We start from the raw sequence: 18,375 nt of genomic DNA on the forward strand, positions 1-18,375 counted from the left end.
GACAGGAGCACATTGCCACTTTTTCTAAAATAATTTGTTTGCAGACCTTATTTTATTTGTTTATGTCTTTTTGAGGCGGGGTGTCTCTATGAAGTGACCTTGAGCTTAGATTGGCCTTGAGCTTAGTTTGTAGCCCAGTCTGGTCTCAAACTTGCAACAGTCCTCCTGCCTCAGCCTCCTAAGTACTGGGATTACAGGCATGTGCCACCACGCTTGGCTGTTTGCAGAATTTCAGAAAGCATTATCTGTTCTTCCCAGAATATTTTACTCTTGCTCACTTCAAGATGTGGTCACCCACTTTGACTGTATCTGCTAGAGCAGCCTTTCTACCCTGAGTCTGTGCTATCTGAGGAACTTCCAGGCCCGAGGCAGTTAGACTGCATTTTCAAATACTGGACAGGTGAAAAGACATTGTGAAAAACTGGTTGACCTGCAACATCAGGGTTCTCACTCAGTCATTTGATAACTGTATTGCTTCCAAGTAGATTAGAAAGCAGTTTCCAGCTGCTTGCTAAGCCTTGGCTTGATTGCCAAGAGTTGCTTAAAAATGAACTGCGTGGTACTGTGAGAGTGAGTAATTTTCACATGAAGCACCTGGTCACTGAACAACCAGTGTTTTGGAGTTTGCTTGTAAGGTCATATCCACTGATGTGTTTTAACTCCAGTTCACCTGTTTTATGCAAGAGAGCATAAAGGGAGAAGGACCAGAAGGGGCCTCTCGTATTCCTCCCTCTTTCTGCAGACTGCAGTGTGTGAATACTGAATTGCATCATGCTTTCCACACACATCCGGGCTTCTTTTACCTATTGACATTATGCTTCTGTCCTTAGTAACATGTTCCATTATTTTATAGTTCATGGATCAAATTATGGGGGATATTCTCCATGTATATATCCATATATGTATGTATATATCCATATATATATATATATCCATATATATATAGAATAAACTTATTTTACTTTAACCTATGCGTTTCGTTTCTTTTCTTTTCTTTTTACCGGTACTGGGGATCAAACTCACAACCTCATACTTGCCAGGAAGGCACTTATGCCACTGAGCTATATCCCTAGGCCCTAACCGACGTGTTTCTTGTGGCAGTTTTGTTTTGCATTTTTCCTTGCAGCCCCTACAAATGTTTTGGATAATAACTTCATCTTGGTTTTATGATTACGTGACATTTGTGTAGAGTATTCTCAGTATCATCTTAGTTTTGTATGAGCTTATAAAAGGCAAGGAAACAAGACCAGGTAATTTTAGAACATTTTCAGTTTCATGATTTTGGGTATGGCTGAGAAGTTATGTGATGTGGATGTCTTTGAAATGCCTAAAGATAAAAATGGTAGAAAGGGGAGTTGGTAAATCAAGGAAGGAGAAAAAATACGAAACTATGCAGTAGTGTTGGGCCGTTTGGGGCCCATTTCACTTGATGTCTCCAATTTGAGTTTTGCTTTATGTATGTTATCTGTATACTTTGAGTCCCAGAGATTTTGCATTTGTTTAATAAACTGGGTGACCTGGAGTCTGAGGGAACTGGATGATGGGAACAGATGGGAGCATGGAAGGACCATAGGCCTTAGGTTAGGGTTAACCTTCAGCATTTTTCTTTCTTTATCTTAAAAAATGGGACTTAAATGAATAATGTGCAAGGAGAGGTACACTTAAGAATTAGTGCTAGCTTTCCCCTTCCTTCTCTTAAGTCTCTTTTATTCCAGCCAAGAACGAAGATTGGTTTTTAAAAACCACTGTGTTAAATACAGATGTTTGAGTGGGGGCGATAACCCCATGAAATAATGACTAGAAGTCCACAGACTAGCTGGAGAATGGCTAACATCTAAGGCATATTCTAAACTTGCCACATTGTCAGTGTCATCGGACAGGAGGTTAACTGTTCTCTCTTCTGGGCATTCCATTATGTTTGGTGACTCTGAAGAATCTATATAAAGATTAATACTTTCTCTTTTCCACTTGTGCTCGCTAACAGCTCCTCACAAATACTATATTGGATTCCGGTATGTCCACCCTTTAACAGAGGAAGCAATTGAGGAGATGGAGAGAGATGGACTACAGAGGGCCATCGCTTTCACGCAGTATCCACAGTATAGCTGCTCGACCACAGGTACGGGCTTCTCTGTGACACTGGGAAGGTGGCTATGGCCCTGGCAAAGTTAACTAGGCAGTCCCGAGTGGGGAAGGAGGGATTAAATCATCATTTGTGGTTTGCAAGGTTAATCTAACCTATCTCCTTTAAACATGCCAGTCAGAGCGCTTGAAATCTTGTGGTTCTTCTGCTCCTTGAATTGTTCCCAGACAGCTGAGAATTACAAAGGGTAGTGAAAGGTGGCGACTACAGGTGTTCAGTGCTTTGATGTAGATGGATAATGGATCAGTAGTGAACCTTAAGCCACTTGCTAGTTCATATCAAACTTTATTTTTATGCTTATCCTGATATTAATGTAGCAAATGTGATAGCTCTTTCCATTTTGAAAGCAGCAGTTCTCCTGTAACATGAGAAATACTGGTTGGTCTTGGGGGGTTTTTTTGTTTGGTTTTTGTGCTTTGTTTAGTTGTTTGCTGGTTAAACGAAAACCTAGTTTGGGGTTCTCTTTGCAAGCTTTTCTCAGTGTTCTTGGTTTGAAAAAGTGTTACTGTTTGCTGTCCCCCATATATTTAACGGAAACCGGAGAATAATCTTTGTTTGACCATGTCTGTAATGTTAACGAAGACTCCTAGAAGAAACATTAGGAGTTCATTATATGGCTTAAATATTCATCCAGAACACTTGTTAAAATCTCTCTCAGATACCCTGAAGAGTTTGAGTTGTGACTTCTTTTGGAAATATACTTCTATAACTTCAAAACATCTGGTGACATATCACTGGAGGATAAGCCAGATTTTAGCATTTGCAAGCTATCTTTTTGTCTTGCTTTAAAAAATATACCTCAGTTAAGCATATTATTTATCTGACAAAGGATTGGTTGTGGATTTAATTTTTTTTTTTTGTCTTTTTCCTTTTGATCGGTATCAGGGATCGAACTCATGACTGCCTACTTGCAAGGCAGGCGCTTATGCCACTGAGCTAAATCCCCAGCCCCTGTGGATTTAATTTCACATCTGAGTCTTGTAGTGTGTTTACAACTTCTAGGCATGCTCAGTTTTTCTCTAGTAACAGTGGTGGCACATGTGAGCCAAGTCACCCCAGCATTGCACCAGCAGCCAAGCATCAGACATTCAGGTTTAACTGCATTGTTGGCCCTTGGTAAATTGGTCTGAGGTTGCAGTGTTTGCACTTGGTCCCTAAAAGGCTCATCATCACTGCTTTAGTGCATCCTGTGTGAAAGGACCAGGTATATTTTTACTTCCAAGGTACAAAAACCTTTGAGAAACCCATTTACTCCTTTAGGCCACTGGATCATCCCTTATCTAAGTGTCTTTTAGACACAGATTATTGTGGCACAGCCACTGTACCATATATCTGTCTCAGCACTTTTCTCAGTTATATTTTCTCCTTCTTAATTACTCTTCTGGTTAGCTTATTGGATGCTTCCAAATGACTGAAAGGGCCAGTGTAGCTTCCCAGAAGTCCTTCTTAATATATGAAAAATGGCTTTCATTTGTTAGAATGCAATTTGCAATGTGAATATGGTGATGACTACTTTGATTTCTAGAGAGATTGTTTTTGATCCTTGAATAGGTTGGATTCTGTTGACTGGCTTCATTCTGCTTAACAAAATTGATTCTATTCTTTTTTTGCAAATTGAGTCTTAACCTAACTATACATTGAAGTTTTAAAAGGCTCAGTTGTGGTGAGGCTTCTAAATTAGAAACCTGACTGACAGGACTTGTGGTTTGAGCACCCAGTGCTGGCAGTAGGAGGCTTGCTGGTGTGTTGGAACTTGCCTTGTGTTAACTGAGGGAGAAGACCCTGTTGGGGTTGGTTTCATCAGGTTAGTTTGACTCCCAATGCCACCTTCCCCATAGGCCAGGAAAAGGCTGCTTTGTGTTAGTACCATCTGGCTTCCTCTAGACTTCTAGTATTCATGATTTCCATCTCTCTGTTAGAAATACACATTTTTGTTAGCTTATTGTAAGGATTCTGTGTCCATTTAACTTACTCTAAGCAATGACAATAATTCTGTAGAAACAAAATAGCGCTCGTGAAAACTTTAGTAGGCTGCTTGCCTTGTTGTGAGGCCATTTAAAAGGTTGGTTATAAAACTTTTATTATAACATGAAAAGTACCTCATAATATTGTCCCAAATACCAAGGATCAATATACACAGGATTGCATATGCTAACATCACGACTTTGTAAAAACAGGCAGCAATTCAGATAACTGAAAACGACTGTCCTAGAATAAAACAATGTCTGTATTAGCATGCTAGGATAGTGGCTGATTTCTTTTTTCCTTCCTTCTTCATCCCCTATATTTTTTGTATTGGTGCTGATTACCTTTATAATAGGAAAAATATTTTAATATGCTTTCAGCTGTAAGACTTGATCCCTGCAAATAACTACCGCTTATGTTTCATAAATCTATGGCCATCACGTTTCTCACTAGAAATGGCCGCAATAATCATTGCAAGTCTGTTGAAATTGATTACTTTTTAGTGATCCTCATTTGCAGGGCTGCTAAATCCATATGCATTTTAAAGTATTGAAAAGATTGTAATTAGACTGGGATTCTGCATAGAAGCGGTTGCCTACTTTGAACTTATAATTACTTCCTTTGCAAGTCTGTGTTTTACTTTCACCATAATCAAAATGTATCCGTTAATTGGCCCCTTGTATATCGCAGGTAGCAGCTTAAATGCCATCTACCGGTACTACAATGAGGTGGGAAAGAAGCCCACGATGAAGTGGAGCACCATTGACAGGTGGCCCACACACCCCCTCCTCATCCAGGTGAGCCGGTGACCCACAGCTGCTCCTCACCCAGCAGCAGATCAGTCAGCTCTTGGCCCCGCGAGGTTGGTAGTGGCCTTCTGAGCCCTCCTACTCCTGTACGTGCTGGACAATTTTTTTAAACTTTGTATAAAGAGAGAAAATTTAAAGATTATGTAGTTATATGCTTTTCTTTCCTCAGATTGCTGCTGTTAGTGCCCAATCATAACAAAATTAGACTTTGAGTTTTGTGTTTCCCAGTGGCCAGAACATGAAGGATTTTTGTACATGGTGTTTCACTTAAGTTACATTTATGCATTTAATGACTTACAGGTAAATTAAACCCTTTATTTTCTAAACTTTTTAAAATGTCAAAAGATTTTTATTAAAATTCAAAGGCAAAATGTATACGTGCTCTGAGACATGAAATTAAATTTAACATTTCAGTGGGGAAACATTTCATAGACTAATAGAAGTTTCAAATTGCTTCTATAAAACTTATGAATAGGTGCTCAACGTTAGGAAAATCAATTAAAACTACAGACCTAAAACTAGTATCGTTGAATTGGTATTATTTTCTGCCTTTCAAATATGAGAGTGTAAAATGTTGCTCAAGCCCTGAAAATAGTTTTTTCCATCATAGAAGTTTCATATTTTGTCTTGTTTTAGGTGGAATAAATAGGAAGTGATTTCATGCAGTATATTTTTTTGTTCTTTGAATATTCTCTGACCTCTGGCAAAATAACCCTGTTAACGGTTCTAAAAGCCTGGTGGCACTTCAAACGTGTAACCACTAGATGGTGCTAGACATCATTAAAATCAGAGCAGCTCTTCCTGAAAGTGTCCTGCAGGCATGCGAAGGGTTAAACCAGGGGTTGAACTCCTAAGTCAGAAGTGAAGAGAAGGAACTCCCTCCTGGCTGAGTGTCCCTGTGGGGTCTGCGTCCCACCTTTGCAGTGCTGTCCCGTCCAGCAGCTCTGCCCCAGAGGCCTGCTGCCCTGACTGCGGCTCCCGGCTTCCCAGGCTGCGGTGGGGAAGGAGGGAGTTTCAGGTCAGCACGGACATGTGGTGCGGAGCCTGGGATCTGCACAGCATCTGCCTGCCCTGATCCAGGGAGTAATTAGATTTGCATTAAAATTCAGCCCTTTGAAAACGGGGAAGCAGAAAGATGGAAAGGTCTCTTAACTGAGGAAGTCTCTGTTCATAAAATGAAAGGGAATTTTAGAGGCATTTATCCACCCTCCTGGCTGGTGTGATTGAAGGCTCTGAGAGCCCGGTGCCTCTTTCATTCCGCGGAGGGGCCGGCCGTGCGCAGAAAATCCCGCAGATGGGCTTTAGGTGATTTAAGTAGCACTTCTGCTTGCCCAGGCACCTCAGTTTTGAAGATGGCTTAGGTACTGTGGCCAGCCAGAAAGCATTGTGTGCTCTTATTTGCAGTTTTGCAAGCTGAGAGAAGGAAAACAAAATAAAAACTCTAAAATGTGGGTAAGATAGGAGATTTTTTGAAAATGAAGAAACTAAACTAAAACTAAAACTATGGTTAAAAACTAAAAACACAGCTTTTAATTCACATTACTTGAAAATAGTCATTTTATTACTGTTATCTCTATCTAATACTTCTATTCATCTAGTTGTTGATGATTGGAGTAAATTTGTCTCAGGCTCCTGCATAAACTTTGCAGTGCCCTCCTGTTGTCCAAAAGTAATCCTTTCTGAGCATCCTTAATTTCTTTTATTTTTTATTTTGAAGAGGGTAAACAAACCATAACAAAGCAGAACAAAGCAGATCAGAAGAAAACAGTGTAAGTGACACAGATTTCAGAGCAAGACAACAGGAGATCAACATTGGCTACGATAATATCTCTTGTTTTCTTCTAAAGGGTTGCCTATATCTATGTCTATACCATCCTTAGTTTCTAAACACTGCAGAGACCACTAAGAAAAATACTTTTTGTTTGTATCAAATACTGTCACGTTTACTCTCTTAGATAAATTATAACTTCTGAAAATGGAGCTTAACTCTTGGCAGCATTTGGTGCCTTAGCACATTTATTTACTAATTGTGTGAGAGTTCCAGAATGATTAATAATATTTCAATACTTATTAGCAGCTAATTTATACATCCTATAGTAAGTGTCTACTGTTGATATATCAAGATACCAACAAGTGCAAATTTATATGGATCTGGTAAATTGCCTTTATAATTTTCTAAAAGTTTTTATTTAGATATAATTTCAGATATGTAGAAAGTTATGAGATTAAGCTAGTATGAGAAACTCTCTTCTCTTCTTTACCTATGTTCACATTATTAATATGTATTCCAGTTGCTGTATCATTAGGTTGAGTGTGTACATGTGTCTGTCTGCATATAGATAAACACATAAACATATGCTTTTCTGGACAATTTGTGACTAAGCTGTGTATATCTGGCCATTCTTTCCACCTGAATGTCAGAGGATGTACTTCTTAAGATCAGGGTATTGTCTGATGAGTACAACATTCAACATCAGTAAATTTCACACTGATACTCAACTATTATCTAATTTCCATTCATATTCCTGTTTTGTCAGCTGGCCCATTACTGTCGTTTTTAGCACTTTCTTTGTAAGTGAAATGACAGAGCGATTACAGTGTGAGATGAAAGCAGGGTTCTTCAGATCTGGCATTTCAGCACCTCTTGGCATGACGGGAAGGGGCAAGGAGATGAGGGAGTGGGCTGGTCTGGTGGCCAGAGGTGTGGCAGAGGTGGGGCCCGTGTTGTAGCTCAGGTTCACAGATAGGGGTGCTGACCCTCATGACCAGTGAATTGTTTTCCCTCTGTGCATTTAATGGGGATCGTGCAGCCAGGCGTCTGTCATTAGGTAGTTGTGAGGAAAATTGTCTCTATGAGGATCCGAGACTCAGGAAGATGTCATAAAAATAGAAGAGTATTTTCTTATTTCTCTCCTATTTCTGGCTAATGTATTTTAATGTGACTGAAAGCCAAAGTAAGGAAGATTTAGAAAGACCCTGTAAGCTGTTTTCCTGCTAACAGAGCAAGTGAGAGGTCTTAAAACAGCTTCTCCTTCCCATCTGCGTTTCCTTCCCATCTGGAAGTGTGCCCTGCTCTTCCCGAGGGGAAGCAGATCCGCAGCATTCATTTGCAGTGAGCCATTAGCAAGCTTTAGAAGTTTCCCATCAAATTCCCTTGGCCCCTGAAACTGTTATGATCCATTTTGATGATGAACCAAAACAAAGAGCCTGTACTGTTTGTAATTTTTAAAAAACGTGTTCTGGCTTTTGAAGGTTGCTCTCAGATTTTTGGTATAGCTCTCATGTTTGAAATACTTTCTTTTCTTCTATTTCTTTCTTCCCATGCATCCCTCCCTTCCTTTCTTGGGATTCCTACAGTGCTTTGCAGACCACATTCTCAAAGAACTGGACCATTTTCCAACCGAGAAGAGAAGCGAGGTGGTCATTCTGTTTTCGGCTCACTCTCTGCCAATGTCTGTAAGTAAGAACATTTTGTTGGGTGATGTAATGCTAGAGAATTGTGTTGTTTTATAAATGTGTAAAATGGTCCCAGCTCCATTATGTCCAAAGCCCAGTGTAAGAATGAATTACAAAACCACAGATTTAACTTGGTGCTAACTTAATTAGACCCATTTCTTGAAATGTCTCATAGCCCAAATTAAAATATTGTAAACAAATCTCCTCTTAACCTCTTTCAAGTAGTAACTAGAAAATACACTATATTCAAATAGAAGAATTTCTAGTAAGTGGGCCAGTTAAAAGAAGACTGTGTATCCTTGCCCTTGCAAAGGCCTGGTATTTCAGTGCGTGGAATTGTTTAGCTAGAATTGTTTTACCCATTCTTCTGTCCCCAAGATTTGATAGGAGCCATTTGAATTCTAGGAAGCAATTATAGTTTCTAACTTACTAAGACTAGGGACCACAATTTGGCCAAGGAATATCTAGTGATCAGGTTGTAATTTGGTTTTACCTTAGTCGTGTTGTACTAGGTCATTCATTAACATACACAAACCATATCATGTCTGCTGCATTTTTGGAAAAAAAATGGTCAAACTAGAGGCTAAATATATAGCTCAGTGGGAAAGTACTTGCATAACATGTGCAAAGAACAGGTTCAATTTCTAGCACCCTGTCTCCCCCCCAAAAAAGATCAAACTGGTATATACACACTGTATGCATTAAGTCTTAGAAAAAGTAACCAGCTTATGCATCTCAGAACTATCATTGTATCCTAAAAAACATTGCTTTCCAACCAAAGAGGTGGAGAATTACACTATTTTAGGTGTGGTTAAGATTTGAAGTCCATAGTCCTTGGGAGTCACCTCAGTGTGGGGGCCACCTTTCTCACTGCTCCGTACTGCCACCTAGTGGCCACCAGCGTCAAAACCTGTGCAGTTTCTCCTTGCCTGTGCCTCAACTGGGCGATCCCCTTCATCAATAGGTGGCTCTGGAGGGAACTTTCTCCCATCTGGAAGCCTGCCTACCTCATTCGTACAGGGTCGTACTGTCTTTTGTGGCAAGACCTCCTGAACAGGGCCAGAAGAACATCTTACGTTGCAGTCCCGGCACTGTTGTGTCATAGGATATAGGATTGAAGAAAACCGACAAAAGTATTTGTCATTGTCTCCAATGACAAATAGCAGGAAAAGATAAAATACATAATACATAAGATAGTATGGTAGGTCAGGATATATTAAATGTCATGGAAAAATAAAATAGGCTAAGGGGATTAGGGAGCCAGGACACAATGAAATTTTAAAATAGTTTTAAAAATTACTATGTACTGTATCGAACATTTTCAAAGGCATTAACAGACACATTAGGAAGCCAAATAAGCCTAATGAACATGTTCTATTAAGAACATGTATCAAACATTCTTTGCTCACAAAGCACTTGTCAGGGAAGAGCAGATTAGAAAAAAGAAGTGGAAGGTGTGGATCAGATTCCTGATGAGTCTGGAGTCTGAACCACATGCTCTCCTGTTCCTCCCCGTGGTCCTCTAGTGTCCCCCATAAACTCCATCTTCTGTCAGGGGTTCAACACGTTGTCCATACTGAACTCTTTCAGTCCTGGTTAAAATCCACCACTCCTGGGCATTTCCATCTTACACTGACTCTTCTACCTGGCTTTCTTGGTATTGTTTCCCTTTTCCAGTTTGGGGGATAAAAAGAGCCATCCTCTGTGGTTAGACATTAATTTTGTATCTTCTCAAGGACCTTAGAGAAGATGGAGCACAGTGTTCTCTTTGGCCATTGAAGAGAAGCAACCAAGAATGCTCCATCAGAGCGCAGATCATTTCATGCACAGTTCAGGAGACAAGGAGGGAAGGCTGGTCCACAGCTAACCCTGTGTCACAACACAGTCAGAGGCTCTTGGAGCCCTTTGCAATGTGAGCAACTGAATACCATTTTGTTTCTGCTGCAGGTGGTCAACAGAGGGGACCCCTATCCTCAGGAGGTCGGCGCCACTGTCCAAAAAGTCATGGAAAAGCTCAGTTACTCCAACCCCTACCGACTGGTTTGGCAGTCCAAGGTAGGTGGCTTTTATGCATTGGTGGCACTCAACTCTTCTCTGTTTGCGGGATGATACATGTCTGTGATCCCAGCACTCTGGGAGGGTGATGCAGAAGGATCACCAGTTCGAGTCTAGCCTGGGCTTTTAGTAATTTAGTGAGACCCTGTCTCAAAATAAAAAATAAAGGGCTAGGGATATAGCTTACTGTGGAAGCCCTGGGTTCAATCCCTACTCACTGGATTGCTCAATTATGGACAGAAAGAGTTCCACAAAGAAGTAATAGAAAGGAAAATCAAGTGATTAGTGGAATTCCACTGGCTTAGTATTTTATTTTCAGATAAACTATTATTTATTGATAATAGGTTAACCTCTAGAATGATTCAGACCTCAATATAATAATACAAACCCATTCAAACAGGTGTAAGAGTGATTCTTGCCTGTAATGAGCAAGTGGGTGTGCACAAGGTAGGGGACAGTGGGTGCTGTAGACTTGGCGGCAGAATGATTCATTTACATCTTCATCCTCCTTTCTGACAGGTTGGCCCAGTACCCTGGTTGGGTCCTCAGACAGATGAGGCCATCAAAGGGCTTTGTGAGCGGGGAAGGAAGAACATCCTCTTGGTCCCAATAGCCTTCACCAGTGATCACATTGAAACACTGTACGAACTGGACATTGAATACTCTCAAGTGTTAGCCAAGGAGGTGCGTGCTGCCGTCTGGCTTATCAATCTCAATGTGATTTTTTAAAAAAGGAAATGTTTCCTGCAACTATTGGTGTCATTCCAAACTGTTATTTAAAGGTGCTGTGTCCTCACCATTTTGAATAATACTGCACCAAGTAGTAACCTCAACACATTGCATTTATTCGGTGTCGGTGCGGGGAGAGGACATTTGTGTCCTTACTTAACCAGGTAGCTAGGGATCTCTGCAGCCCTTGTCGTCCTGCTTAGTTGGAGTTACCATGCTGCACACAAGTAGTAACAGCTGTTGTTCTTTTTTTTTTTTTTCTGGGACTGGGAATCAAACTCAGAACCTCACACTTACCAGGCAGGCACGGTGCTGCTGAGCTGTATCTCCAGCCCCACAACCACTGTTCTTTAAGAGAAAAAGAATGGTACACCTTGCTGCTCCCACAGAAAAATTTATCCTATAATTCTTCACTTTGCTTGGGCCGTGACGGTTCCCGTTGGATTTCTAGTCATGGGAGACATTGTCATTTCAAGTGAACATGTGAGCTGCGTGTGCTGTAATTTCCTTTCCCTCTTCTATGCATTCACTTAATTAGCTTTTTGCTACCATGTCGTGATCAATCTGATTATTGAAATAACAAATACCACCCTTGGTGTTTTGTAATGTAAGATGGATGTGCATTGTCATTAAGCATAGAAGAAAAACTATTGCTTCCTATCTTGTGGCGTCTGTGGCCCCACCCGAAGCTTGCATCTACCTTAGAGCTCTGTTTCTGTGGGAAGTGTGGAAGCAGTGGAGAAGCAGCCTTTCTCTCCTTTTCTTCTGCCGGAATTCCTGGTTGCCCTGTGTGTGACTGACTGACAGAGGCCTGGCCTAGCAGAGCGCGTGCTCTGCCTGGGGTGGGTGTTGTGTGCGGGGCAAGGTGGAAGGAGGGTGGGCCAAAACTGGAGCAGCCCCAGCCCCTGCCGTGTGCATGTCCGTGCTGGGCTTCAGTCAGATGGGTGACCTTAAGGAGTGCCCAAGTTTGCTCATCAGGAGTTACGAAAAATAGTTTGTGGGCAGGTTGTGATTGGTGAAGACAAGGTTGTAGCACTGTCCATAGTTTTTCTTTAGTGCAGTGTCTGTATCCCATTGTATCCTTGACTAATTGTGAGTTTGCTTTAAAAAAAAAAATACAGTGAAAAAGCTGGGCATGATGGTGCACTCCTGTAATCCCAGCACTTGGGAGACTGAGGCAGGAGGATCACTGCAAAGTCATGCCAACCTGGGCTACATAGTGAGTTCAAGGCCAGCCTGAACTGCATAGTGAGACTCTGTCTTAAAAAAACAGACAGTGAAAATTTAGCTCCTATCAGTGGGTTTGGAAAATGAGTTTTTATCCGTGTTGAATGACCATTCACATTCATCCATATTACTAAGCTGAGGTTATTTAGTAATCAAAGAAATTATTAGTGACTAATAAATTAGTCTTTATACTAGTTAAAGAAAACCATCTAACTATAATGTATCTCATTAAGAGAATAGAGTATGTTTAGAATAATCAACTACAAAAGTTAAAAAAAATTTTTCCCCTAAATGACTTTATTGCTCTTTTGAAAATAAAAATAGTAAGGATGTCAGATAGTACAGAGTAGTACCTGAGATCTGATCAAAAACCACAGCAAATTTTAAACTACAGGTAAAGTTTATTGCTGTTAAAGACGCACAGCCTGCAGTCTCCCTCTTCTCCTGTGTTCTTGCCATTTTCTGAGACAGCCTGGGACGCCTGTCTCCTGAATGTCTTTTTTTTGTTTTGTTTTGTTTTTTTGTTTTTATTGGTACCGGGGATTGAACTCACGACTGCCTGCTTGCAACGCAGGCGCTTATGCCACTGAGCTAAATCCCTAGCCCCTCCTGAATGTCTTTTCGTGGTCGCTTCAGGGTCCTGAATTGATTCAGAAAGTTTATGAAGTTTCTGTCAGATAGCAATGCGGTGCTGCACCCTCACCCGCATTGCCCAGCCAGTCTGACACCAAGCAGCTTCTGGCTCTTGGCCAAAGTCGCCACGCCTGTGGGAGGTACATTTGGAATCGGGGAGCCACAGTGGAGTAGCGGAAGTGCGCGAAGAGCCCCCCCCCAACTGCTTCTGAAAGGGGCGGAAACAGTGGGCTGAGTCTGCTGGGGGGAGGGCTCAGAGAAGGATTAATGGCAATGTGTCTTTTATTGTAATAAAACTTTAAAAAGATTTTGCTTATACCTCATAGTACAGTGAGTGAAACACATTCATAATCTTACCCCTCAGCACATCTGTTCATACTGTGGTGAGAGTAAGTCCCTTTTCCTTTCAAATGTGTGTGTTTTTAAAAGAACAGGCTTCTCTGTGTTTAACAAAACTGGTATTTCATTCCTGTCTTTCTTAAAACTATATTATGGGGGCTGGGGATTTAGCTCAGCGGCATAAGCACCTGCCTTACAAGCAGGCAGTCATGAGTTCGATCCCCGGTACCGATAAAAAGGAAAAAGACAAAAACAAACAAACACTATATTATGGACCTAAATTAGTAAATATAATTATATCTCTATAATTATTAACCTAAACCTGATGTCGAAGGTGTTCTTCATTTTTCCTACTCCACCCCACTTTGTAAAAAATACTTTGATTGTTCCAATTGCTTTCTGAAGGCAGCTTCCCAGGCAGCATGTGGGTGTCCACCCGCCCCGCCCCGATGGTCCTCCCAAGGGTCCTGCTGACTCCTGCTGGCCCTGGCTGCGCTACTCCCCCAACTTCTGTGTGAAGTTTTACAGCACAGGGGCTCCCTCCGTTGAGATCCCGGTGTCCACCAAATCTTGCATTTCCCACACCGGCCCGCAGTGTAAACGGTTCAGGGCAATCAGAAGGCTAAAGCAGCTGGCAAGCCATCTTCAGGAACGGGAAAGAGAAGGTCCTAACTGAGTAAACTGTAATCAGTGCTTAGTTCTTTAGACTAACTGAATAGATGACTAACTGAATATTTTGGGATGGAGGAAAAGAATGATATTGAAGCAATCTCTGTGCCTGTGCGTGTATGTTTTATTTTCTGTTTTTTTTGTAAGAATATATTTAAAACCCAACTGTGCATTGTATTCAGTCTAGATCCAGTATACTTTTCAGAGTCCATCAATTAAATTTCTTCTTTTTCACACCCAGGATCAAAGCGAGCAGCAAAATGTTACTATTAAAGCAACATTCTACTTAGGTAGAGTCTGTAAGAGCATCTATTAGAAAAGTAGAATTAATATAAAAAGAAAGATAAGCACATTTTAATTAAGGAGAATTTCATCAAGAATAACCTCAGCCATGGTCTGGAAACAGACCACCTGTAGGAGGATAATGGGGTTGGAAATGGGGGGACCCAGAAATAGAACAGTCAGTGGTAGCAGCCTCCACCCCCACCCCCACCCCCACCCCCACCCCTGCTGCGTACTGGCCTGTGACTCATTGTCCATCAGTCTGAGCATGCTCGAGGTCAGACTGCCTGGGTATGTGCTTGTTTGTGTGATTTTATAGCAGTTCCTTAAAATGTGTGTTTTTCCTCCCCTTCCTCATTTGATTTAGTGTGGAGCTGAAAACATCAGAAGAGCGGAGTCTCTTAATGGAAATCCACTGTTCTCTAAGGTATCTGCAGTGTTGCAACCATTTTAGTAGAACATACCGGGGAGTAATCCTCTGAGAAACTCTTGCAGAATATTGGTTTTCTCACATATTAGAACATTTGGAGTTCCAATTAATTACAAAAATAAGATCGAATTCCTTATCCACTCCTTCCTTTTTCCTTTAGGTAGGCCCAATTTTCTCATTTTTACCCACCTATAACTATGTGTAATTTAAAATCTGCTTTTCAGAGAAAAGGGGGAGTGGCTGCAGTAAGAGGATCATTTCCTGGATTCGTATATATGTATGTATGTATTTGGTCTTTTTTGAGACAGGGTCTCACTATGCAGTTCAGGATGGCCTTGAGCTCACTTTGTAGCCCAGGCTGGTCTCTAACTTGAAGTGATCCTCTTGCCTCAGCCTTCTGAGTCCTGGGATTACAGGTATGGGCTACCACACCTGGCTGAATTCCATATTTTAATTGTCCCTAAGCTGAGGATGCTCAGGAAGGGAAGACGTGGAATATAGTTCGGACTTTACAATGCAGATTAAAAGCCTGAGCTCAGCACACATGCTAGCCTAGCAGAATTTTCCGTGAGCAGACATTTCCCATCTGATGCTCTGTGCTTCTTGTGTGTCTTGCAGGCCCTGGCCGACTTGGTGCACTCACACATCCAGTCAAACAAGCTGTGCTCCAAGCAGTTGACTCTGAACTGTCCGCTCTGTGTAAATCCTGTCTGCAGGGAGACTAAATCCTTCTTCACCAACCAGCAGCTGTGACCCGGAGAACTCTGTCGGATTAGGCAAATGCCCCACATCTAGACTCCTCAGATGGGGGGAGGACACTGTTTAGAGACCAAAGAAGGAAGCCACATCAGTGTCTGCATGGCCTTTGGGCACAGCTGTGATTTTGTGAGAAATGGACTCTGAAATTGTACGGAGAGACTTTCAGTTTTCATGCACTTATAGAGTGAGCATTTGTAATCCCGCTCTCTGGGTAAATTTCCTAGTTTTGAATTTCCACAAGGACATTTGAAACATGACTTTTGAGAGTTTATCTCATGAGATGCACACCTATTTTAAATAGAGATTTTGCTTTGTTGCCTAGAACCACCCCCGAATGGGTACAAAGGATTCACCCTGTCCCCTCTGGGGGATCGGTGTGACAGATATGCTGACAGCTTCATGCATTTAGTTGTAGTTTTTTAAATAGATGTAGTTGGAAAAGGAAATATGACCTATCTTTCCTGTAAGTCTGGGCACGGGAACAGAAGGCCGGTGAAGTGGTTTGATTGCCTACCATGGTTTCTGTTTCCAGGGAGGCCTCCGTTCATTGGTTGTTTTGGTGTCTGTGTGTCCTCATCCCAAAACCAGAAGTGCTGTGTGACTCCCCAGGTACATGAGGCTGGTGAACGCGTGGAGACGCTCTGTGGGTCGCAGCTGCCTCGGTGTCTCGGGAGGGAGCTGTGCTGCCCAGCCCTGCACTGCCGGGAAGGTTCCTGAAGGACTGAGCTCTAAAGCCGTCCCACCCAGGGGCTTCAGTAGTCTTTCCATGCAGCCTTTTCTGATCTTAGTTAAGTGCTTCTTTTCTGTACAATGAAGAGTTATTTTAAAAAGTCAACTGTATTTTGTAACCTTGAATTCTTCCTCAATTTACATGTTTTTACCGTGAGATTATGTATTCTACAGTAGGACATTTGACAAGTACAGAGAAAGAAAAGAACCACTCTCATGCAACAGCTATTATCCTATCATGCTTCATGCCAGTCTTTTCTTGTGGATATTTTTTGATGTCATTGTCACCTTGAATTTCTCAGTGGAAAGTTATTCTAAAAATGTAGAAGTAATGTCAGGTCAGATCTGATCTTCTGTATTTGGAATTAAATGGATTGAAAATATTTCTAATGGATCCATGAAGAATTTGTAATGATTGCTTTCTCTTTCCTCCAAACCCTAAAACTTTTTTCAAAAGAACATTTCTTTGATATTTTTGAAGCCAATTCATAAAGTGGAAGTAATTAGGGGATTCATAGATCTTCTATACTCAGGATTTGCTTTTGATAGATGGTATAACATCATTAAAGTTTTAACCAGTTTGATTGATGCTGCTAAATCAAAACTGATCAAAGTGATTAAATATGAGGAATTTATTTTGCAAGACTAGGAAAGAAGGGGCTGGGGATTTAGCTCAGCGGCATAAGTGCCTTCCTTGCGAGCAGGCAGTCGTGAGTTCGATCCCTAGTACCGATAAAAAAAAAAAAAAAATGATTGGAAAGAAATGTGCCGCGTGCTCTAGTTAGCAGTTCTCCTGTGCTGATAATGACCCTCTAATAGGTAGGCTTCTGCATTTTTTTCTCCCAAACTGAGTTTTTATTAGAAGGTTGTTTCTAAGGAAAGAAGTAAGATGTACTTAGTTTGGATTTTTTTCCCTCTCTTTTTCCATCACCTTTTTGGGAATTGGATTCAAATTAGACTCTGAGTGGCTGTCCCAGTGAAGCACATATCCTAGGCTTTGGCCTGGTACTAGAAGACAGGTTACATTCAAGCCATTCTTTCTGCCCTGCAACACTTGCTGAAGGTCTGCTTTACCTCTCTGGCTGCTTTGAGGTGAAGACAGTGTTGTCGTGGAGATGTTAAGGACAGTTCTGGCTGAGGAGCCCTTCAGGGTATCCAAAGCCCCTCATTTGCTAAGGAACTTTGAATCAGCAATAACTGGGCTGTCTGTAATAATGTCCTGGATCCACCTTAGGAGGAGGCTGGCTCCTTAATGAGAGGCAAACTGGTGTGGCGGTACATGCTGGTAGTCTCAGCAGTCAGGAAGCTAAGGCAGAAGGATTGCCACATGTTCGAGGCCAGCCTGGGCTACATAGTGAGTTCAAGGCTAGCCTGAAAAACTTAGTGAGACCCTGTAGCAAATGAAGTGAAATAAAATAACATAAACCTAATGAGATCACCCCCATAGCATTTGTGTCTCTAAAAAGGTTACTTTTGACTATTAACCATTGATCGGTGTCACAAAAAGAGGGTAGCATTTAATAAAGTATTTCTACAGCTAATAGTCTTTAAGAGTTGTTATTCTGTTTGTCAGCTTTGAAGTACAAATGTTTGCCCTGGTAATTGGCAATGAACAGCTGGAAGCTGTGCTACACAGGGATCTGGCTGTTCCTCGAAGAGCAGTCCGCTTCCACGGAAGACCTGCTGGGCTGTGTGGGAGGCAGATGACCGCAGGGCCCAGGACCGTGGCTGGGTGCACAGGAAGGAGCTCTCCTAAAGAATGTGCATCAGAGGAAATCTGTTACTGGGCAACGAACTCATTGTTCAGATCCCTCTAAATATGTGACAGTGGTGAGTGGTGCTGAGTAAATAGTAAAAATCCACGACTTTTTGATCGTACTTCAGAGTACACGTCCCAGCTAAGAGACCCCATGATCAGGCTGCTGTCTTTCTCTAGGATTTTGCTAAGTCTTCCTTATGGCTGAAACTAGACATCCAGGGTCAGATAGGAAGAAAAGCAGCCTTTGTGCTCCAGGTTGCCCAGCCCAACCCTGTCAGAAGGTATGAACAACCCTAAAAAATATTTGGTCATTTAGAATTTTAACTGATCTTAAAAAGAGATTTTTTTTCCTACTCTCATTTCTTTTTGGGATAATACAAGGATGTGGTGG

The 18,375-nt window shown here is 41.5% G+C and overlaps 1 protein-coding gene across 1 annotated transcript in view; it reads left to right on the forward strand.

The window, feature by feature from the left end:
* Fech (ferrochelatase) overlaps positions 1 to 17,766 on the forward strand; it is a 32,596-nt gene extending 14,830 nt beyond the window's left edge. The window contains exons 5-11 of the mRNA XM_003474165.5: positions 1,985 to 2,119; positions 4,799 to 4,905; positions 8,275 to 8,373; positions 10,321 to 10,428; positions 10,948 to 11,112; positions 14,675 to 14,734; positions 15,356 to 17,766. Of these exons, the coding sequence (XP_003474213.1) occupies positions 1,985 to 2,119; positions 4,799 to 4,905; positions 8,275 to 8,373; positions 10,321 to 10,428; positions 10,948 to 11,112; positions 14,675 to 14,734; positions 15,356 to 15,490 (809 nt within the window). The 3' untranslated portion in view covers positions 15,491 to 17,766. The remainder of the gene's footprint in view (positions 1 to 1,984; positions 2,120 to 4,798; positions 4,906 to 8,274; positions 8,374 to 10,320; positions 10,429 to 10,947; positions 11,113 to 14,674; positions 14,735 to 15,355) is intronic.
* The last annotated feature ends 609 nt before the right edge of the window (positions 17,767 to 18,375 follow it).

Source organism: Cavia porcellus, unplaced genomic scaffold (genome assembly GCF_034190915.1).
Source record: "Cavia porcellus strain 051 isolate PalLab524CR breed Dunkin Hartley unplaced genomic scaffold, mCavPor4.1 scaffold_20, whole genome shotgun sequence".
NCBI classification, from domain to species: Eukaryota; Metazoa; Chordata; class Mammalia; order Rodentia; family Caviidae; genus Cavia; species Cavia porcellus.